At 39.7% G+C, this 24967-nt stretch overlaps 1 protein-coding gene across 1 annotated transcript in view; it reads right to left on the reverse strand.

Annotated features, from left to right (window-relative positions):
• Positions 1-24967, reverse strand: part of exoc4 (exocyst complex component 4) — a 127857-nt gene that overhangs the window by 6421 nt on the left and 96469 nt on the right. The window contains exons 14-19 of the mRNA XM_015029525.1: positions 19634-19770; positions 18890-19045; positions 17251-17429; positions 7673-7817; positions 4310-4488; positions 3763-3922 (exon numbers count right to left, since the gene is read on the reverse strand). Coding sequence (XP_014885011.1) covers positions 3763-3922; positions 4310-4488; positions 7673-7817; positions 17251-17429; positions 18890-19045; positions 19634-19770 — 956 coding nt within the window. The remainder of the gene's footprint in view (positions 1-3762; positions 3923-4309; positions 4489-7672; positions 7818-17250; positions 17430-18889; positions 19046-19633; positions 19771-24967) is intronic.

The raw sequence follows: 24967 nt of genomic DNA on the forward strand, positions 1-24967 counted from the left end.
TGGGATGAACCCTGGGGTGCCGTGACAATGAGACTGTCAGACTGGTGTCTAGGCTAGCTGGTTGGCTAAGCTGTGGCGGATTTGTTGTTTGTGTTATGACAACTCTCCAACCTGCATGCACGGGTCGCCGGACGGCTCAGAGCTTTGCTTTTTGTGAATTTGTAATGGTGCTTCGGTCCGCGACTGGGAACATACTTCGATTTTCTCAAACTAATGGACCTTTCAGGTCTTCATGACAACATGCCATTTTAGGCTTGTAGGTGGCACGCTTTGGGGGCTGCTCTCACAACAAAACACCTCCTTTAAAAGTGACAAAAGGTGAGAGCTGAGCAAAGGGTAGATGGACAAATAGACAAAAAAAAAAACATAGATGAATGTTTTAAACAATTGGACAAAAAATAAAGCTTGGAAATAGAAAGATTTTTCTATACTCTTCACTGCAAAAACACAAAATCTTACCAAGTGTTTTTAGTCTAGTTTCTGGTGCAATTATCTGATCTGACAGTTAGTGCACTAAGATCACATTTAGTAAAATTGGAATAAGACAAAAGTAACTTACAAGTAAGATTTCAGAACAATGGAGCCCTTTTAAGGCAATAATTTCTTAATATTGATGAAAAAGCAATAGTTATAAGGAAAATATTCTGCCAGTGGAACAATACATTTTCCCCAACTTATAAATTACAATTCTACCTTAAAACTAGTACTTTTATAAGAAGTACTTTTTCCATCGATGTTAAGGAATTACCTGGAGCAGATAATGTAGACCTGTATAATATATAAATCATATTTTATACTTTTTTTTTTTTAGATTTATGTGTGTTTTAACTCAATACAGTTCTGAAGAGAAGAACAAAAACTTGTAGGTGGCATACATTGGCATATAATCCAATGTTTGCATTGTGAATTACTGAAGTACTAAATAGAAGATGAGGAAAACCTTCATTTTAACTTGTGAATTTGGCTTCTTTGTAACTCGACTCAGATTAAAATCAAGTAATTAACCTTTTTTAAAACATTTTGCTGTTATAATTCACTCTTGCTGCCTATTCTCATCATGAAGCAAAAACTTTAAATACATCTACAAATGAATGTGAGGACACGGGGATTTAAGTCGACAAATGTGCATTTGTGCTCGCTCTTTTTTAAAATGTTGTCATGTGTAACTACTGAGTTTTCTCACGCTTTTCGAGATGAAGGACTCACCACAAACTTCCCATGTTGAACTTATCTCAGCTCTTGTCAAAACAACCCATCAGCATAAACAGGCAGAGAGGAAGATGTAGAAAGAGGGAGGGGCGGCTACAGCGGACAATGAGGGGTGATCAGCGCAGTGATAAGGTTGAGTGCGCCGTCAATAAACAAAAACACACACTCGGAGATGACTTTGCTGTGACACGCAGGCTTGCAAAACGAGTCTCGTCTCTGAGCAGATGGTTGGAGAGAGTGTGTGTGTGTGTGTGTTTCTCTGATCGTGTGTGCATGTGTGTGTTTGACCTTGACATACAAGCTTATGCTGCTGCCAAACTTCTGACTGAGCAACATGAGGCTGCTTTGGGACGATACTAATACACCTGCTCACGCACACGCACAAAAACACATTCGGGTGATACCAGCAGGTGCAACATTTACAACTGGATGTACTGAAAGTTTTCACAATTTATTTATTTTTTTTTACAGTATGCAAGCTAGGATGCCACCACAAGGTGACACTGTTTCCTCACCATTTTTCACTCTATGGGAAAGGCAAAAAGTAGTGTGTGTGTGTGTGTGTGTGTGTGTGTGTGCATGCCTATTTGTTCTGCAGTGCTGACAACCTGGCCCTACTGTAGTTTTAACTCAGATCATTGGCTGTTATGGTGCTCTTGTGCAGGACTTGTCCACACGGCTGCAGCCAAAACACAAAGAACAAATGATCAAGCACAACACACACTGGAACAGAAACAGGAGCATGGCTAAACTGGGAAACATCTGCAGCCAGTCTGCAAAGCAGACATCCTGCTGTGATTTCTTCCTTTGATTATTTGCCATCAATTCTTTCCAGGGGAGGTAATAACAAATACTCTTCTTGTAGTCCAACCAGACTGTTTGTCACTGCTGATTCCGGTTAACCGAAGCCAACTTTCTCAACGTCTTTATTTCAAAACTGTGGTTCTTTACAACACCAGATCACACACTCAGTTGCAAATATGTTACATAGAGAGTCCTACAGTAAATTAGTTTTTTTTTTTTTTTTTGTAATGAATTATTGTGTGAACAATCATATTCATGTTTGTATGTTTAATAAGAAACACACATGAAATTGCATTTCTTATTAAATGGAAATTCTGGAACTGTGAATTGTGGGATTTTTTGTGAATTTTTTTTTTTTTTTTTTTTACATTCGCGGAATATCAAAGTTCTGCTCACATTTAAAATGGAAATGCATCTGATAACACTACGAAGGTCTGGTTTGAAAGACAGGGTGAATTTGTGACAAAACAAGAACAGAGATCAATCTTGGATTATGTTGGCCTGTTTCGATTCCAAACGTATTATGTGCAATGTATTGTGACCTCTAAAGAACCATGGGATTTTGAATAAAAAGTCAGATGGTCTCCTTAAAATAACATATACATATATATATATGTGCTGCTGTGTGGTTATTATTACTTTTTGCGTGTGTGGGAGTTAGGGCTACACTACAGGTGTGTGTATGTGGGGGTTTTGTGTGCGTTTGTGAGAGTCTGCATCCAGGAGCCGGAGGCCGGCCAATCCAAAAAGCCATGAATGCGTAAACAATGAGCTTTGCAATTCCCAATCAACACTTCCACACCGCCCACGCCTCGTAATCAGGGAGAGTGGGAGAAAGAGAGAAAAGACACAAAAAGCCATCACCCCCATTCCACCGTAATCAAAGCTGACAGGAGGAAGAAATAACATGCTAATCACCTCCACATCCGGTACAGTCCACAACAGTTCAGGTCATTACACTTTACATCTTTAGTTAGTTAGTTTTTTTTTTTTTTGGAACACGTTTATACCAAATTGGATAAATAATAATGCCCAAATTCTGCTGGCACACAAACACCAAAGTGCTGAAAAAATATGACACGTTTTAAGGGATGTTGAAAGAAGCTAATTAACCCCACAACATGTCACGGTGCATTTTCGGGCTGTTAATTTTAAAATTAATATTTAACGCTCCTTCCTCAACTTTCATCTTTAAATAAGTGCCCCTTTTCTCCTGATGTCGCTGCATGTTGTACGTGCTCATTTCTACCAACTTCTGTCCCTGCAATCTCTTCTATTTCCCTTGCAAAACACTTAAGAATTGATGAGAATCTTCCCGAACCTGAGGACTCTCTCAGTTCGTCGTGTTTTGCATGACCCCTTCACTCACATAGATGACAGATTCACAAACAACGTCTCGGACACAAAACACAGTGTTGCTGACAGGCTGCTTGACCCTCTTGACCAATGTTACATTGACAATGGAGAAATGATGTATTATATTTACATCATGAGACGTCAAAAGAAATTCTGACCCAAAACTCCACCTGCTAAAGTAACAGGAAGTTGTACTGTGGGAGTTTAAAAATGTTAGTACCTCCAAAAGCTCTGAATACAGAAACTGAGTAATACCCATGTTGAAGATCTCCAAATGCCTCTTATATGCCTTGAAGTGTTTATAGCGTGTAACTGCAACTGCACATTTGCTGTGTCAGTCTTTATAAAACACTTCCTGATAATAAAAAAAAAATAAAAATGAGGAGGAGCTACCTAGCAAAGTCGAGGTCGGCCTCTCTGGACATGGTGATGTTGGTGAGATTCTGTTGAAGGACAAAGATGTTTCTGCACATCTTTTTGATGCCAGACTCGCTGATTCTCTTAAAGTATTGGGCCCCATTGATTAGAATGCAGGAAATGAGATGACCAAGACCTGAAAAAAAAAAACAACAAACAAACAAACAAAAAAAACATAACACAGGTTTATTTGGATAAAAACAGCAGGACGTTTACTAAAGAAGAACAGAATATTTCAAGCGTTCTCAAAAATGGCGAGCAAAACTAATGTTTCCTACTGATTTGTTTAATTCTTTTCTGGAGTTCTCAATCCTTGAAAAGGTCATTTAAATAACAAATGGTTAAAATTATGGATGACTTGATTTTAGAGGACAGGTTAAGGTATATTTTCCCAAATGCCAATTTCTTTGTCCAGATGCGGAAAACATTAAAAATAAACTCCAGACTTTTCCAGATTACAAAGGAATCCTGAAGAAGGGGAATAAATTTCACCTTTTGAAATTTCTACCAGGGTCCAGCTTACCTTCAAATATATACTGAAACTTGTGCTGCTGCAAGGCGGCTCCCATGGCTTCTTCAATGGCTGAGATGTCCTTATTCAGTTTGACCACCAGGGGGTCGTAGTCCATGCTTTCCACGTTGGCCACAATGGCATAGTTCCCCTGCTTGGTGAGGGGGATCAGGTAATGGAAACAGTGTACCCTGGAGTAAAACAGGGGAGCGGAGTGGAAACAGAAGAACAGAGAGCAATCTTTAAGCATATTCAATTGTAAAACTTTGCACTTAATCAGTCATTACATGCACATCATTCCTCAAACTATCATTTACAATTATATCCCTCAAGAACGTTCCAGTCGCCTGCTGCTATTATAATAGTCTTCTAAATCAGAATTAAGTAGTTATAATGTGAAATGTCTACCTGCTTTTAAACTCTATAATTTATACAGAAATTCTTCAGTTTCATAAGTATTCAGCATAAACCCACTTATTCAACTATGACTACATCACTGCTGGATATCGTTAAGCCACAGAGAGTACTGGAGAGCACTGCACTGAATATGAAACATTTTCCTTAAGGGCGTTAAAAGAAAAGCAAAAACATGATGTAAATAAAGAGCACACTCTCAATGCTGTTATGTAACCATAGTTTTTTTATATATATATGCTAGAATATTTATGTTTTGCACCTGTTACGTCCACCAGGCTCGTTTGATGGGGTAACATTAAAAGGAGACCACACAAGGATTTAGTAACTTAGTGAAAGTAGAATTTATTAAATTATATTAAAGAAATAACCCTGAAAAAAAAGAATACCTGAAATGAGAAACCAAAATAGATTAAAGCAGAACCTATAAGTGACCAGAAATAACCAAATGCTTAAACAAACCTAACAAATTTCAACCAAAAGATACAAACCAAACCAAATGGGGTTCTGAGGAGAGAGGAGGGAAAAGCCTCCTGACTGCTGCATGCCTGGCAGTTTTAAAGCTGCAGAACACCAATCAGGGCAACACACATCACCTGCAGAGACCTGTCTGCAGAACCCTAAAAGGAAAAAAGGGCAGAGACCCACTGAAGCCGTAACACACCTAAAAAACAACAACATTGTTTTCAGAGCTTTAAGGACAATGCATTTTAAAAAGAAAGGAATGTAGGTATAAAAATTACAGATCCTTAATAAATTTTGTCAGGGGGCTCAAAATAATTGGACAGTTGCCTCAACTAGATTTCTAATTGGACATTTGCAAGTGACGTTCCCTGCAAAGAAAAGTCCTGAATGATATGCGATTACCTGAGCTTTGGTTCACTCCTACATCAGAGAAAAATCGCTGGGCACATCACGAGGAAAAAAAACTTTGCTGGTGGCTCAGCAAAATAAAAGGGCGTTAAGATAGCAAGTTATAGTTGAGCAAAGTATATTGTTTTTCCCTCAAGAAGAGAATCAATCATTAGAGATTATCCATTTACATTGCCGCCCACTTGTCAGAGATTGGGTAATGGGACTAAATGGCACAGAAGAAAAACCCTGACACTCCCCAATGACAGCCTCCGGTTCATTCTAGAGGACTCAAAGGCATTCCCAGGTCAGAAGGGATGGAGTTCCTCTGAGCTCTGGGTCTGTCTGTCCCGTAAAATTCTCTGAGTGGGACAAGACTAGAGAACCTGGGAAGTGTTCATGAGAGATAACAATCATGTGACTGAACCACCTACACTGACTCCTTTTGATGTGGAGGAGCAGCGGTTCTACTTAAAGCTAATCACCCAATCTCTTAGGCCAAGTCTAGCCAAGGTGTGAAACAAGCTGACATCAGCACGTTGGATCCAGGATCTCATACTTTTAATCATGATCCGAATCTCCTGACAATAGATGAAAGTTGGACATAGATAGCCCAGTAAATCCAGAGCTTTGCTCTTTGGATAAGCTCTTCCTTCACTATATTACAGCAGATAAGGTCTCAATCCATCTATAGATCACCTGCTCTATCACTTACTTGAACCCCCTTGTGGCAGAATCTGACCCCAACTCTGGAAAAAGCAGCCTGCCTTTTACTTGGCTGAGAACCAAGACCTCAAACTTGCAGCAACTGACTTTCATCCTCGCTGCTAAACACCTACAGTTATTACCAAAAACAACAAATACAATACTAAGATTCCTAAATCAGGCCAAACCCCCAAAATACCAAATGTAGAAGTTACTTCCTCACTCACTCCTCTTTTTCTATGTTCTCTTTAAACTAACATTTTTGTGTGCGGTTCTTTAGCTCCATAAAGGGCTATCTTGACTAACAAAGTCAATACATCTTAAAATCCTTACTCACAGTGTCCAGGGTGGAAGAACATAAAAATGATATGGGTAAATGTCTTCTCCCCTTCGGCAAAAGCCAAAAAAACACGCTGCATATTGAATACCTCCATCTCCCCATCCCTCCCTCTCAATTCAATCGTTTCCCCCACTAAGCTACTGTAGATCCTTTCGTTAACCCTCACCACCACTTTAGCCTCACTCATCTCTCCTCCTCCCTCTTCTCTCCCTTCCTTGCCTCCTTCTCTCTTCCTCATGGCTTCATTTAGCTGGTACCACTATCAGGGGAAATTCGCTAGATGGGGAGAGTCAATGGAGTGTAGCATATAGCTAGACATCAGCCTCAGGGAGGGTTTTTCAACTGAAATCATCAACAATATTGCATAAGCTACATAATGGACTACAGGGAGGGATGGAAATAGAAGAGGATGATGGAGGACTATTAGTGGTTCTACGGGAGTGAAAAAGTATATGGTGTGGTAAATTAACTTAGACATTGACATTCAAAACACATACTGAAGACAATGCTGTTCTGAACTGGAGAATTCATTTATGAGGACGAATCATTTTTGCACGCTGGATTTGACAGCACGTTCTCTGTGCTGCTGTGTTAAAAAAAAAGGTCGACAAAACATAACAATATCAATGCAGTAATGTTATGTTCATGCAAATACAAATATGCAGTAGACACAGTCAATGTAGTGGCGGAGGAAAAAATACAAAACAACTTTTACCATACAATCAACTTCAAGTAAAATTTGAATGAATTTAGTTGATGTTTAACAATTAAAATATAGTTTATTTTTGTCATTTACTTTTAATTAAATCATGCTCTTTTCCAGAGAAAAAAAAAAAACCTCAGCGTTTAATGGGGTATCTTAATTTTTTTGATCATAACTATGTGTAAATTGCACTGCAGTTTTAGTGGATTAGGTGAAATTCCTGAATGCATTAAGTGAAGGCTTAAGCATCGTTAAAAAACCCAAAGTTAATACGACACAAATATATATGAACTTTTGACAGAAATAGACAAGACAATAACAATGTAAAACAGTTTCAAATTCCTCAGTTTTGTTTTCTTACCTGACCTCCAGGTGCAACACCAGCAGACAACGATCAGCGATATCCTGGAAGCCCCGAGACAAATCGCTCAGAGTCTGGAGAATTTGCTCCCTGCTACGTTCGCTCTGACCAAGCACCTGGCTGTCTGCAGTGGATGGACAGGCACCTTAGAACAAGCAAACGCGATACAAGCAATCAGACTTCCTGAAGATGTAACTTAGGCTTTTGTCAAAGAAAAATGTTCTTTTATTTTTACTGTGAAAACCTTTAGTCTAACATGCACTTCACAGGGATATCATAGCATGAACGTAAATGACCCCAGCTCATTTCCACATCTGTAGCAGCACCTTTAGTTCAACTTCACATATTTGCCGAGTCCTTCATCATGTTCCCCATACTTTCTTCACACAACTTGTGCTGAGGCAGCAGGAGCATGTGTCACTGTACGGCATTGTAAGCGACACAAAAGAGCCGATTGTGCCTGTGTGAACGTGAGAAAGAGTCTGAGAGCACGATGAGCATAAATCCAGCTCAGTGTAGATCAATGGCCATAAATTAACAAGAGGAGGAAAAGGAGAGAAATTGGCCCCGTCACTCATATGTAAGTCTATTTGGCCAATGAGGCGTGCGTGGATGTGTAAGCAATGTGTGTGTGTGTGTGTGTGTGTGTGTGTGTGTGTGTGTGTGTGTGTGTGTGTGTGTGTGAACAGAAAGTGACTGTTGAGCAGGGGAATGCAGGGGTCCAGGATCGATGTGCCGCAGTCAAAGACACCTCCCTACTTATTCTTTCTGCCCTTCCAAAGGTCACACATGAATGCAAGGTGGTACAAATCAACACACACACACACACACACACACACACACACACACACACACACACACACACAGGTACGAATGTATGACTAAGGCCGGAGTAGTGGTAAACTACTAAAAGCCTGCAGTGACGTGGTGTTCTGTACCATCTGTGACAGATAAAAACTCATTTAAATTAGAACATTTCATAAGGCTAATTAAAAAAAAAAAAAAAAAAACAGGGTGGCTAGAATTAAATTTTGATGCTTAATTAGTGCTTTCAAGTGCTAAAACAAATATTCCCTAAATTATGCCATACAGTAGGGCACCTGTGAGCTTTACTTTGAGCTTCAAGCATCCAGCATGCCGAGATGAGTGAATCATCATCAGTGGAGACAACCTAGCATTTTTTTTGTATGTATTTTTGAGTCACAGTTGCATTGCTTCTGTAGTAATGGCTCTCATATGGTGAATGAGAGTCATAGAACTCAAGCTGTGGGATTTTTCAAGATATTAAAATGAATTAATTCAAAAGCCTGTGTTATATGGTGCGTACATTACAGTATCAAAAGTGACGTACGGCAATGCTGGAATTAGTACTGCTCTTGGATATCAAGACGTCCTATGCACTACTGTTACATATACTGTCTGTATAACAGTGAACAAAGAGATGAAGATTTTTAAAATAGCATTAAGCTTAGGATGAACCAAATAAACTGCTCCTGTCCTTTCGCATGGCAGGATTTTCTTTTTCAAAGATTATGTCCACTATTCCACTACTAGGGGATGGTGAGTGCAACCCCAAGAATGTCACATCACAATTTGCATGTGCTCAGTATGTTCTACTGCCCCTACTGCAGTTACTTTAAATGAATCTTTGCAAGATAAGAAACCGATGGCCTTGAGAAAACAGCAGCGAGGTGTATGCTCTGCCTTTCCAATCAACAAAGCAAACACAGCCAGCATTGTGAGCGACAAACTGGTGACAGCTGCTCTTACAGTTTGTGCATCTGACAAAGAGAGATAAAAAAAAAAAAAGCAGGGAATACTGTTTCTCATTAAAACCTTGCGTGTTGGTTATGTGTCGGCCGGTGTGCACGGACGTATTCAACGAATGTATGTGCTGTATGTGTAAGCTGACATGCTAATTAACAGTCTCTTTGAGTAAACCTGATAATGCGTATGTGCAGTGTGTGGGAGGACACAATGGTGCAGTGTCAGTCTCATTTCACTACTTGCTGCAGGTAGAGGCAGTGAAACACTTTGTGTCAAAATCTAACTGAATGTAGACAAGCTTCTGGTTTCTTTAAACATATAAAATCCAACCGACGGTGGAGAGAAAAAGACATTTTAATGATGAAAGTTACTTGCAAGCGCATTTATAAGAATGAAAATGAACTACTACAGTCCAGCCCTCTGCTGTCCTCTGGTACTTATCTGTTTTGTTTCTGCACAGAGCCTAACTTAGACATGTTTTTCCAGTGGATTTATATATTGTTCGTACATTAGATCGTTCTCGTCTACTGACAGGTAACATTACAGTGGTTCTAATATGTTTACATGCGCTCAACACCAGCATGCATCTCAACATTCTGGGCTTTTAAGGATGGATTTGAACAGTTTTCAGGGTGCAACAAATAACACCAAATGCAGATTCTAAGCAGGATTGAAATGATTCAATTTTGGGTGTAGAAGTCTTGATCTACTACAGATTTACTTTTATCCGTTTATGGCGAATATATACTCCCCCCAGCGATAGCACCGCCAGCTGGAGACTGACTCGAGTGGCAAAAATAAAAGATTTTAGACCTGACTTAGACTTGTGCCCTAAAGAGTTGACTTGGGCTTCCCCCTCAAAGACTTGGGGAAAAAAAATGATTTGTTAGCATCTCTGTGTCCCGACCCCATGAGGTATGTGGCACAGTGAGAAGAAGTATGTTTGGAGTAGTCAAGGTGAGCCTTTCAAACATCCTGTGTGCGATGCTACAGGAAGTACAATGCTGAAAGAATAATGATGGGGGACTGCCTCCAAATACTACAGCTTCGCCTCAACGCAACAGTTGGATGACTGAACTTGGGACACACCTGGGTTTTTCCTTCAAGACAACAATCCCAAACACACATCAAACCTGGTTATGGAATTGATTAGGCAGTACGACAATCTGCATAAATAAGTTCAATCATTTTTTACCAAGGAGACTGGTTACATATCCAACCAAAACGCCATCTAAAAAGTTGGTGAGGTTTATTTTGCACAGATTTATTTTGAACATGTGAAATAATTGAGTGCATGTAGTCTTGATTCTTTGTTGTTTTTAAAAGTCCATCTGGATGTTTTCTGTATTATCACTGAAGCCTGCAAAAAGAACAGCTCGAGTGCATCCATAAAGCTCCACCATCACACCAAGGGAGAGGGAATAAATAAGCTTTTTTACCACCACTGCATCCGTCAGAGGCAAATAAAGGATGCAGTGGTTATATGCCATATGTTTGCTCAGGTCACCACTAGGATGGCTACATAAAAAGGTTGCATTTTCCATTTTGGGATTAAATAACATGTTACATAAACGTGTAAAGGAAACAAGACTGTGAACTCTTCAGGGCTCAGTGTATCTTATTTCCTCTCTTGGCTTGTGGTTGTATCTGTTGGAAAGGACATGTGTAACAAGCTCTGGTCCTGGGGCTGTTTTTTCCCCCTACAAAGTGTCAATGTATATGCACATGGGTATATGCATGAAAGTGACTTGAAGGCCCGTTTCCTCTCGTGTGCATTACAATCAGTCACTCTGACAGAGGGAAAAAAAAGGGATTACTGTGGCACACGCAGCTGGAGGTCTCTCCAGGGGGTGTCCATGAAACGCACCAGCACAAACACACACACATTAAAAAAAACACTCCGTTTCCTACTGCTGCAGGCCTATGCCACTTTGATGATGCGAGGGAGGTGTCACAGCATGGGGGGCACCATTAGAGTCGGGGACAGACGGGCAAAAGGAGACGACTCATTGGTCCTGACTGACAACTTTTCTGCTCTTTTTTTTCTCTGCTTATTGAGTTCCCTATAACCAAATTGCAAACGATCTTAGTTATGACTTGTTTTTATCTGCATGGCTGAACATGAGAATATGTATGTGCATATCCTGTGTCTTTTCACGCGTCCAAGTGGCGCGCATATGCGCGAGTGTGTTTGTGCTCTGCGTTTATCCAATTATTTTTGAATTTCATCTAAGGCAAACGTCTGTTGCTCGCCATCTGCACTAGATGAGGGTGGGGGACATTAAAGAAGGAGATCAGCCATGGAATCTTCACACACAGCATGCAAACAGAAAGGGACATGTAAAGCTACACGCCTAATTTTACCCTCTCTGTCCTGCATTTCAGAAAGGTGTTACGGAATGCCTCATTTTGAGAATAACAAGAACAACCAGGCAAGAAGATTGGAGATGTTCAAAAATGGAAAAGTACAGGACACACTCAAAAAGAATCACAAAACACACACACACGCACGCACACGCACACACGCACGCACACGCACACACACACACACACACACACACACACACGGGGAAAAAAACAGGAGACAACGTCTTGCAGGGGTTTAGTGATGAATGATTTCTGAACGACTGGCTTGGAAATAATGGAAGACATTTATTTTGCTGCCTCTGGTGGGTGAAGAACATCTGCAACTAAACTATGAATTTCTATCCAGGGAAACAAAACAGCAGACGTCTAGAAATCTGCAATTAGTCTAGATGAGTTATAATACTGGATGATTCCGAAAAACAGGAATGAATTGAAAGCTACTGAGTGAACAGACAAAAAGAATGGACGATATAAATACAAGACCATCGTCTCCAACTTCAACCAGTCTTCCTGGCCGGCCTGTGCACTTAACAGAACAGCATCTTAATTAACTTCCCTGTCAAGAAAAGTCAAGAGGAAGAACACAGCTAAAGGAGAAAGCAATGGACTTGCTGTGGGTAAGATGAGTTCTTCCTAAGAGAGCATCTTGCTGTGAGGAAACCACAATGCCACGTGATTGAAACCCAAGACGACGAGGCTGAAGGTTTGTTTCTCTGCCCACGTGTTTAGAAATTGTTGCTGGGTCAAAGGTCTTCAATTCAAACATATATAGAACAAAAAAGAAAAAAAATGCCATGATAAAGTCTTCATACCGCATTTTTCATGATACAAACTAAACTGTGTCTACGTATTTTATTAGGAACCAGCACAAAAATTGTGACAAAGAAGAAAATGGATGTATTGCTTAAATAAATTACTCATAAAAATCTAAGAATTATAGCATGCCCAACCTAAGACAAGGCTTTGTAGAACAACCTGTTGTCTCTACCAGTTTTACACATTTACAATGTGAATTGCTAAGCCATTCTTCTTTGCAAAGCAGCCGAGTTTCAGATAGGATGTCTCCTGAGGTTTGGAAGTAACTGGAAAATTCTAACACATGTTGACCCTTTGTTATGAAACATTTCACTGCAGATCTCACTGTATGTTTAGCATCCTTGTTCTACTGGAAGGTGAAGCTGCACCACAGTCTTTTACAGCCTTTAAGCCGTTTTCTTCTATATAAGTAGCTCCATCCATCTTCTCGCCAACTCTGATCAGATTCCCTGTCCTCACTTCTGATCAATAAAATACTAACCGCAACATGGCGCTCGATTTATCCAGTTTCACAATGGGGATGGGTTTTCAGGTTGATATGGAGTGTTGGGATTTCACCAATGCATTATGGGCCAAAACACTGAATCAAATAGTGCTCTCATCTGACCAGAGCACCTTCTTTTTCATGGGTTTGTTCATCGTGCTTCTATTTGGCTTCTGGCAAACAGTGAACATAACTTCTCAAGGCTTTGTCTGAACAATGGCTTTCTTCTTGTAGATTTTTTCATAAAAGTCAAATGTGGAGTGCATAACTAATCACTGTAGTATCTGAAAGCCTTACCAGAACCGCTGAACATATTTAGGGGTATCGGGTAAAGGAGGCCACACTTACTGAATCGTTAACTGTAAAAAGTGTTTAATAACTATGCATCATTTGAAGCTTGCTGTTGTAATTTCACATAATCTGGATAATAATAGTGCAACAGAGATGGGTGCCAGGATGATGCTGCCTTCCAAGCCTTTGTATTCTTGAATAAATATTGTGAGAGCAGATTAACCAGTACTATAACCAGACAGATGATCAGATCCTTTCCTGCTGCCCACCAGATAATCACCAACATCCATGCACACATCATTACCTATCACACACATGCAGGCTCTTTGCTTTCAAGACATCTGTAGCAATCTCAGAGAGAAAATTCAAAAGATGTTTCAATTTGCATGTGCACATACAAAAACTGATTCATCAGTGAGAAAGTTGAAGCTATAAAAAAATCTTTTGATATTCTCATGTTAATCTCACAGATCACGCAGAGCTGCGTCCAAATTCAAGACAAAAAAAAAAAAAAAAACTTTCATTTTGAGTAAAAACAAGAAATATCTCCTACTGGAGAATGTGGCAAACGGAGGGAGGAAAAGAAACCAAAAGGAAAGAGAAAAGAATGAAGCAAAAGAAGTGGAGATTTGGAAAGAAAGGAAAAAGAAAGAAAACGGCAAAACAAGGAGAGAAGAGGAAAATGACTTGTTCATACCTGACTGCTTTTGTAATATAAAATCCAATTTGGAGAGAAATAGACGTGAGCTAGGTGGGGGTGGCGGGTTGGAGGATGAGATAAGGTGGGCACTTTCCACCCCCCCCCCCTGCCATAGCCTTGTCCCATCTCGCACAGCGCACGGCTGTGTACACACACAAGCACACATCATCCAAGCAAACCCACGCACATGTAGTCCGCCATCAGCTCACCAAACACTAAATAATGAACAATAAGGAGGCTGTCCCAGCATGATAAGTTACTGCCCTATCCTTCCCATTAGTGCCACCCGCAGGAATTAATGATAATTATGTCACGTCCCTTTCCCGCACTTTTATTGAATTCTTATCTGCGAGAAGACGAAGAAAGCCGGCGTCAGGGCGAGAGTGAGAGGAAGTGCACAGAGAGAGAGAGAGATACGGCGGTGACAAAGTCAAACCCAAATAAGAATATTTCATATTTAATTATTTCATTTTTGGAGGAAAAGTTGCGATATGCAGCGGCAAACTAGCGCGAGTTCAATGAGCAATCAGAAGTCTGAAGCCAGAGAGTTGTGACAAAGGCTGATAAAGGTTGAAGGTCTCTTTATTCCTCTCAGAAAAGGTGCACAATTTACCACTCTCCCTGACTGCACACCGAGATATGGCAGTGAACCCCCCAAAAGTTTTCACATATAGTGTAACCCATTCACAACAAAGCTGAACACTCTTAAAAAAGAAAAAAATATAATAAAATAGGGTGACGATTTGGGCAAAACCCATTCTGAGTCAGTATATCTGAAAATAACTAGCTTTTGGATGATGAGGGGATACATAAATTAGCGTTAAAAAGCATTAAGAGAGTGCCAAGACGCTTCACCCTCACGTCGCTTCGGACAGCCTGGTCTGTTGGCACAAGGCAGGTTGATACTAAGGATTTTTGCTGTTGAAGCCAAATTATGACAACCATCTGCAGTCTTATCAGATGAGGATGTTTTTTTTTGTTGTTTTTTGTTTTTTTTGGACACAATTTTCTTGCAATCTAGTCAGTGCCCCTTGCAGACATGTTCTTATCTTAGCTACAGGAGCAGATCACAGATAGGTCAGCAGCCCATCCTCCTCCAGGTATTACTCATTGTGATTTTTAAGTGGTTATCGACATTTCTCTCTTTTAGATCAACCCTCATCAATTCAAAAATGCTGATTTACAGCTTGGACAACTGCAGAGTAATTCGAGTCAAAGGAGAGAAATCTCTAACCAAAACATTGTCACATTTTTTGGGAGAACGGTGGGATTAGGGCTGGATCTAAGACCTAATTTGGTTTGAGCACCAATTCAAATTAGGGACAAAGGGATACAGAAGGGGCACTGATTTGCCGTAACAAGTTGGGAAGACCTGATTAGCCTTTTTAGGCTTAGAAATACACCTTCTTCAATGATAGAGAACCTTATATCTCTCCTAAGGCTTTTTTTTATGTAGGTGGTTTCTACCTGCTAAGTAGAAAAACTAACCAACCTCTGCTTTTTACGGCCCTTTCACAGTAAAAATAAAATAAAATTAAGAATTACAAGCACACATTTGCTGTCTTTAAATAAACAGTGCCCTGGGCGAGACCCTCTTTCTGCTGCCAAGCATTCAGCCACTTCCCCAACAAAGCTAACTCAGCTTTTCCCAATGTAATTCATTAGAAACATAACATAAAAGCAGTGTGAGTCAAGTGGAAAAATCAATCTAAACTTGTACAAAGCCAAGAATGCATTTGAAATGCTCTTTTTTGTGTGTTTTCCAAATTGGAATAAAAGTTTCAGGAATCTCAAAGTCTGTTTTAAATAATCCAAGAAAAGAGAAATGCTGAGTTCTGACTTGACCTAAATAAGCACAACTTTGAACGAGAGATGGTCAAAAGCAGAACAGACTGAATTAGAACGCAGAAAATAAACCTTAATTTAGCACTAAGTCATTACCTACCGATCACATACCAGGATTATGTGCTGTACAGGATTGTTTTTCTTCATTTCTAGATGTCCAATTTCACTGATTGAACATGTAATTAAAAAAAGAAATACAGTAAGGGTGCAATCAATTTTTATTTCCTCCCCCTTGTGGTTCCACCGACCACCCTCGACAGTAAGCCATATTGCCAACATTTAATTCCCAAAGTCCTTATATAGTAAATGTATTATGTCATTACAGAAGAAAATGAAGGTTTACACATTTGTCATACCAAATGTGCAATCAAATCCTCAAAGTACAAATAATAAGCGTTTATTTTACTTGTGTAAAATGTGGCACATTTAGTTGTTTCCATTCATCTCATAGGAAAGAGAGAATCATGTGTCTGAAGGTTGCAAACTCTGATCACAGTCTATTTACCCAACAGAGTACATTTTTAAAATCTTCAACAAAGTTTAAGATGGAAAATACTCCTAGATTAATAATGACAACAAAAACTAAGTGCAGGTGATGAACAAGAGGTACATAAAAGTTGCAAGTTGAGGAATACAGAAGGGGAGATAGAGCGACATTAATGATATGTTAGGTGATGACTCAGCTCTGGGCGAATGCATGAGTCCTGATTAGGCGATACAATCGAAGACAAGAAGAACCAAGCATAATAGGAGTTTGCGTGCATGTATACGTGTGTTTAGAGGGCTCTTTGACAACTCCAGTGAAGAAGGTAATGAGTGCTTTTCATACATACCAACAGGAACATAATGAGGAACGGGTGAGAGGTGTTGCAGCAGAGTTAATGCAAGTACAGATGAGGAAAAAAACTTTATTCACACTCAGGTCCTGTAATCTGACAATATCATTCTGAAAACTACTTAGTAATGTATAAATGTAATGCTAAACCTGCATGTCTGTGTCATTACCTAACTGCTGTAGTTAATGTAACTGCTGGCATTTACTGTACAAAGCACATAAGGAGTCAAAGGGGAAAGTAAATAACAGCAAAAGTAAGAGATTGTTTGCATTTAATAAGTCAAACTCAAAACAATACCGAGTTTTCTGCAGAAGGAATAAACAACAACAGATGTCTGCGTTGGCGTCATTGTGCCAGACATAAGCGGGGAACGTATTGGATATGTTTGTGTTGGTTTTGTAAATGATAGAACTCGGTGCATAACTTAAGTTTATCGACAGATTCCGGTTTAACCGTTAATAGGTGTACTCACTGGACATCTGAGGCAGGTTGGTGAAGAACGACCTCAGGCGACCAGCGAGCCACTCCATGCTCTCATGAAGGTTAGCCAGAGCCTTGAGGTCGCTGACGTCTCGCAGGATCTCGTTTTGGGGGATCAACTTGTCTCCCAGGTTCCCCGTCAGCACCTCCGACTCCTTAGCAAAAGCAGCGCTGAAGAAGAAAGAAATGGTTCCTCACGCAATTATTCATAAATATATTAAGTGTGTGACCACAGTAATGTAATGCAGGCAAGCATAATGTGTGGGTTTATGGCTTTTATTTGTAACATTTTCAAAATAACGTATTGTTTTCCCAGTTAAGCCCCGCTTTGTGTTGCTCTACCATAACATTCTCAGAAAATCCATTAAAATTTTGCAATGTGACTGCAAAAAAGTTTGATGCGCATGAGGTGCGTGGGAAGCCTTTCCGTGTTATTCCTCCCAACAATATCTGCTTTAAAAGCAGATATGTAACGATATGGTCAAAGCTGGTATCAACGTTGTATTCTCTAGATAAAGATATATTCAATTCTAGTAAAAATGTTTTAAAAGAAGCTGATTTCTTAAAAGATAAACATGAGGAGTTATTGAATAAAAGCAAACATACATATACGTGTAACATTAAGATTTCTGATAATATGAAGTCGGTTTGATTAGGAATGTAGGAGTGAATTATTGCCTTGACCTTTAAAGTAATTCAAGAGAAAAAGCAGCTGGAAGCCTGAGTGTGGATTGGCAATATATTAATATTAAAAAAGGTATTTTGAGATCATAAATTATTGGGAGGGGGAAAAAATCCCGAGAGCATTTAGAAAAGAGTGCAAAAAAAGACATATGAAGTGATGAAAACAAAGATGGACTTTATTTAAAATCACTTGTGGTTGAAGGATGATTAAAAACAGAAAAGATAGATGGAAAGAACTGGGAATATTAGAGAACCATGGTACCACAAACTCATAGACATATGGACTGGCCTCCAGGGCCACCGGGAAGCCCACAAATTTAAGATCCTTCAAACGGCAAATTAAAAAAAAAAAAGAAAAAGAAAAGAGAATATTGACTAACACTGAGGCGTATTTAGCTTATTAACTGAGCTTTAGTAAAGCACCGGGCTGACAGCAGTGCAGGGGTTAATCCACCATTTCACAGCAATGAAAGCATTTCAAATCAAACACCCTGATGGTCCCTCTTTCCTTTTTCCATCTCTGAGCTGCTCTGTATGTTTGGGTCTAAAAAAAGCAAGCGCAAGAGACGGACGCAGAAAGCACTCAACAGATTGACTTTCTCTGCCACATAACCAATTTATTTATTTACTTTACCATTCCACTTCAACGAGCCTCACTGTTCCCTGTACAGGTGCACATTCAAAGGCTATTTTGATTAGATTCAAACTCCTTTTCGGTTCCTCAGACTCATATTTTGTATTTTATTTTTTTTGGTATTTTCTTCTTCTTCACTCCCTTCAGATCCAAGGTGCTTGAAAGAGCAATCATGACTTCTTTTATGGGTATTATTTTTGATCAGAAGCAAAACAGAGGTTTAATAATGTCTAAATAACATTCCTAAAAGTCTGGTTGTATCGGTAGATGAGTCCTAATAACTTCTTTACGCCTGATTGTGTTCAGTGCATACCGTGTAAAATCCTCTTCGTCTTCCCTCTTCTGTCTCGTCTGTCTGGGTTGCGCCATATTTGTCCAGTTTGGAAGGGACTGGAGGAGGCGACTGATGTCCTCATCTTTAGCCCAGGAAGCGCTGATGGTTAGTTTTTCCTCACACTGGACTATACCCCTGAAGACAAACACGTGAATCCAGAAAAAACTCAAAGTTAAAACAGTAGAATAAAGGAATTTAGACTTATAGCCCTTAAACTTCTCTAAATCTTCATATAGTAAACATTCCTAAACCTGGGAAAGACATTCCCCAAAACAAGTTTCAGCTTTAATTGTAAAAGTGGTTCCACTCATTTTAATTGTGTGGAACCTCCCAAACTCTTCACATTTTTTTTGTTTTATGTTAAAACACTTGTCTATCATTTAAAAAAAAAAATCCTATGAAATATGTGTGAAAAGGTTCAAGGGTTTAAATAGGTCTGCAATAAAATTCACACTCTACATCAAACACTGGACATAGAAAATACTACTTAGACACACTCTGCAGGTTCTGGCTTTATTGCTTAGGGGCCCTGAAGAGAATGACCTGTGACCCAGACCAGATGGGTTCCCAGAGAGTTCTTTCTTGCATGTCCTCAGCAGTTTATCGCTCCTTTTTTCCCACCATACCTCCTGGCTTTTCTTTACCTGTAAAGTTGTTTGTTGGTCCCAAAGGAGAACATAAGGAGGTCACTTCACAGCTAGATATTTTCCTTCCTTTTCGTACCTATAGGCTGTGTTGCAGATCTCCTTGTATTCTTTGAGCTTGTCACAGACCATCTCCAGGAACTGGTTGGAGTACGCACTCAGATCCTGCATCAGGCTCATGAGGTCCTGGATGGACTTTTCCACAACTACAGTGCTCTAAGGGAAGAGAGAGAGAGAGAGAAAGAGGCAAAGGATCATTAGCTTGCAGATTGTCATTTTGCTGCTTTTCCTTTAGGCATGGAAGCAACACATTTGTCAATTCAAAATGCCGTACTTTTGCGGAGTCATATTAGCGGATTTCTGTTTAAAAAAATCTGGCGGTTCTTTACAATGCCGGGAGAAAATAATATGACAATCTAGCAAATATTTACGGAGGCCAGTTTTTTGTTTTTGCTTCTTTATTTTCATGGCTGGGAGACACAGAAAAGATGAGTAGAGAAGCTCATCATACAGGTACGTAGCTGAAGTAACGGCACAGATGTTTCCTGTAATAAACACTGTCGAGGGTTTTTGTCAGAATCAGGATTTCAGAGGAACACCAAGCTCACAATATTTACAAAGTGACACAGTTACAGACAAATGTGGACAAGAGCAGCGTATACTGTTTAAGTGAGCAAACACATCTGCTGGGAATTAAACATGTCAAAAAGCGGTAACACTTTATTTGAAGGGGGGTGAATAAGCCTGTCAAGACACTGTCATAAACATGACATAACACCTGTCATGAACATGAATAAGCCTTCATGAATATTTATGACTGTTGTCATAAAGCGTCATTCGGTAAATTATGACACTTTTAATACAAAGTTGACATTATTCAAAATGTCTTTGTTATGACAACTTGACATTAACCAGGAAATCATTACTGATTAAACTTTACCTTTAATAACATAAAGTTACCTGATTTTTAAAGTGCAATCAGTAATACTTTTATAACAAATTTATATCGGTAATTGATTTGTGGATGGCCAAAAGGGCCAAAATACATAAATCATTAAATTAATGTACCGTGAAATAAACAGGTGTTTAATTATGTGCTTACATTTATTCAATAGGCATTTCATTTAATAAATATCTTTTCAAATCATTAAAATGTAAATGTTTACTAGCCAATGCAGACAATTATTTAAATGTGTATTTAATTATTTCATAATTCCTTTTCCTTGCAGCGTCATGATGAAATGATTTCACCTGGGGTGGGGTCAAGGGCAGGGCTAACACTGATCTGTTGAACTCCCTCAGATTGGAGGATTTTCGTGAACTTTCCCGAAAGTTTATTTCAGAGATTTTACAATCATCAGCCAACGTTGAAGCACAAGATCGTTATGCGTTCAATTTATTCCTCCACTTTATCCGCCACATGGTCTGGATGGTAGAGATATTTATCCTGCACACAATGGTCCACAAAACAAAGATGTCAAGTATTTCCCTCTTCCCCGTTCTCTCTGCATTCTGTTCCGCACCTGAAAAACACATTTCTCACTTTTCCAGACCTCTCAGGACTGTGTCGGAACAACTTTTGAAGACAGATCAACAAACTACTACATACAGAGAGGAAAGACGGGACTAAATTTTCTGGTAGTGTCGGGTCAGATCAAGTCTGCTGTGCAATGTAACAACAGGTCTTCAACTTCTAAACGCGTCACCAGCGGCCAGAACGATGAGTCGCGCTGGAGAATCTGTCAGAAGTCCTAATGCTACCAGACGAATGGATGATTCTTCGTGGGTAAGCGAATCGATGTGTGTGTGTGTGTGCGTGTGCACATATCTGTTCGTTTTGAACTTTTGTGCCGTGTGTTTTTTGGAGGCTCGTCGCGATGTGTGCGCGTGTGCGCGTTTTGTCACGACGCACCCATCACCAGGAGCCACAGCATACCGTGACAGCAGCCATTACAGATTAGCCGCTCCTGCGTGACTAATAGCTGGCCCAGGAACAGGAAAGCAGCTTCATATCCCCAGACACATTCATGTAAACACAGAGAGAGGGCAAACTTTTCGAATCGCACACCTCTGAGCAACTCAAACGCTGGCAAATAAGATAACAAGTCAGAATCTTCCAGTTTGCCACTTAACCAATCTATCTTACATCTCTAATAATAATAATTACTCACTATAATTGTGGAGATCAGCAGTAGCCCACTCTGCAAATGGCAGTTGCTGAGCGGCCATCTCTCTCTCTGTCTCTCTCTCTCTACAGATAAACACAATTTTCATTCAGCTCACTACTCAGGCTGCGAGAATTTAATGTGGACTTCCACTGTTTGTTTAGAAAATGAAAACCTTTATTGTTTTGTCAAAGGTTAATTAAATGGAAATGGCCTTCTGCACAAAGACAGTAAAAAGTCTGACTTTTAGTGATGTCAGCTAAAACGTGCATAAATAAAATCTCCAGCTGTAAATACAAACGTGACGTAAACCAGTCAACATTTACTTCCAAATGTGAAATGCAAGGAATGCAAAAAAAAATATATATTAACATTAAAATATAAATCATTTTCAAAAAGTTTGGAGGTCAACAAGACCAATTTCAAGGTTATTACTGATGTCAGACCTGTCAATAATTTTACTTCTTCACAATACATTAAAAAAGTTAAAAACATCCTTCATAAATGTATAAAATTATAATCCAAACTAAAATGCTACTAGGTGTTGTGTTAGAGACACACAATAGCAGAAGTTAGTCATTTTGCTGTATTTAATAAAAGGAAAACAAGATTGTTCATTGTTTGATCAATCAGAGACGCTCAGTGCAAAATTGTCCAGTTCCAATCGCTGGTCAACAGATCGATCACCTCTAATTGCTGTAATATTAGGATTTACACAGATTAATTGGCTCATAAAACTGTGGGCGCATCTTAAACTGAACTAACCGTCCAAAAATCCAAAAAACCGAACCCTGATGGGACAAAATAATATTAATATTAATGGCCTTCAGTTTCTCCTTCATTCATTTTGTCACAAGTAGAGAAGTCTGCACGTACACACAAACAGCAGCTGCTCCACTGAGGAATGTAATGATCCATAGCAGTGCCCATATCCACGGAGTACTAACCATGGCCTCGTCTCTGCCAGGGGAGCAGCCTTTACTGTCCATGCCTGACTCCCTGTCAGCCTGCCAGGGTGGGAAGAATTACACAGACCCTGCAGGGGAGCTCGCTGTTAGGGTAGTTAATGTGGCAGCAACAACACAGCCCCCCCCCCCGCTCCCCACACAAAAGTTGGGAGGCAGTAATCACATTCTGTTGCAGAAATGTGAAAACTAACGTCCAAAAAGAAATATGAATAGAATTCAAAAGTCGGCCCTGAAAAGAGCAAAATATGCATAAATGTAACTAATGAAGAGATGGAGTGCAACCAACAGCTCACGAGAAGAGGGAACACCTGTTTCCTGTGCACTGATCAAAAGCCGAAATGGTACAAACATGCATTAGTGCATAAGGAGAAATACACTCAGCAACTGGCTGGTAACTGGAATCTGACAACTTTTTGCTTAAATATTCCTGGCGATAGGTAAGAGACTTAAACGTCAGACCAAGTACAACCAACATTGTTTTTATCAACAGTGGAAAGCATGACATTATATCATAATCTTAGGTTTTAGGTATATAAAAGCAACACTTTTGGTTTATTCTTGTAACAATAAATCAAGATGCCGTTATTAAAAAGGCCCAAAATCAATATAACATTGATTATAACATCGTCATACTCATGATGACTTCAGATGACCATAGGAAATATTACTTGTTTGTCACACTTGTTTCACATTATTGAAAAAAAATCATATCAAATATCCCACCTTGGATTTTACACTATATAAAAGCCAAAAAATAAATTGAAATTACATTGAAATCCTTAAATTCATTGACAGAAACAACTTTTTGTACTACAGTAAAAACGAGAAAATCAGCAGACAAACAGGAAGTACTGTTTGTGTCAGACCAGGCAAATTCTTAAGACATTTCTGATGTCTTAAATCATAACGAATTAACGCAAATGTGCAATTAAATGCGTCCCAACTTTTCCGAGATATGCTTCTAAATTTTCAGTCATAATGAAAAATGCAAAAATCAATAAAAACGTGCAAAAGTAAAAGGAAAATACGATTCCATAAATGGATTCCTATGGGGTGGTCAAAAAAAGTTTACGTGCAACATAATTTATAACACTGTCCGGCAGTACTCGTGTCACTGCGTTGGGCCTGCAGAACACAATAGCGGACCCGGTTGGTGAACGGAGAGGAGTAAACAATGGCTACCCGATCCATTACTCCTGCTCTAACAAATGCTCCTGCACTCAGCTCCCTTGTCTAATTTGCTCATTTAACACAGCCATTCGTCTTAGGCTGCAGCAATCATTAAAAAGTAATCAAGGAACAGATTGAGAAAGGGAGGGCTTAGAAGGAGAACGAAAGAGTGCTGGAGAAAACAACCTCTCTTACATCTCCTCTGTCTTATTTGACTGTTATATAGAAGGTTTGGTGGAGGCTTCTTCATCTCTCCTCCTCCGTTCTAATGTCTCAAGCTTAAAGGTCAACATGCAGCTGATTCATGTGAAAAAACAAAAAAACAAACCAAACCCCCCCTCCCCCCCAACAAACAGAGATCTTATTTAATTCCACTTTCCGGTATTTCATATTACTCTGCAACTGTGCTTGGTTGCAGTTTGCATCTACTCTTTCACATGATTACAACATAAACACACAGGGGAATCACAGAAAATTAGAGACTGCAAATGGATCTTGGAGTTTGCAGCGGCAAACTCCTGTTGAGAAACGAAGGCCGCGCAAATGTGGTTTAATGACGGCAACACGGCGGCATCCCGAAAGGCATCCAGGTGGAAAAATCTGCTGATGCATGGCCGTCGCCACAGAAACCACCCCGAGTTGGGTGACAAGAGTAGTGATTTTCTTTGGTGCAACGAACGGACGGGGGTGTCATCACTGCTGCCGAATTCAGTTGGCTAAATCTACTGTCCTCTAAATAAGAGGGTTTTAAAACAATCATTGTTTTACCTATTCAAGCAAAGTTAAACCACCTGATCACAAACAGCACGGCAACGACAGCTTTGTGTTGCTCCTGTAATGCGTTTACTGGTCTGAATCGGAAACGGATCATGGATTTTTCCCATTAAAACAGCTGGGTGCCCCTCAAGGTTCCGCTGAGGTCAGAGTGTTTAACCCTGCACTGCCTGCCACTTTCACCCCACACCCTGACCTCAAACCACTGACACGTGTAATGCCTCTGCAATGCCACTCACATGGTCGGCCAAGGGTTGCCAAAATAATACACACTCAGCAATGCAAGCAAACACCCACACATCAGGAGAGCGTGCAGAGATAACCTCTGTCCCCTGC

This window comes from Poecilia latipinna, unplaced genomic scaffold (assembly GCF_001443285.1).
Source record: "Poecilia latipinna isolate Pla-1442-1.1 unplaced genomic scaffold, P_latipinna-1.0 Scaffold156, whole genome shotgun sequence".
Lineage (NCBI taxonomy): Eukaryota > Metazoa > Chordata > Actinopteri > Cyprinodontiformes > Poeciliidae > Poecilia > Poecilia latipinna.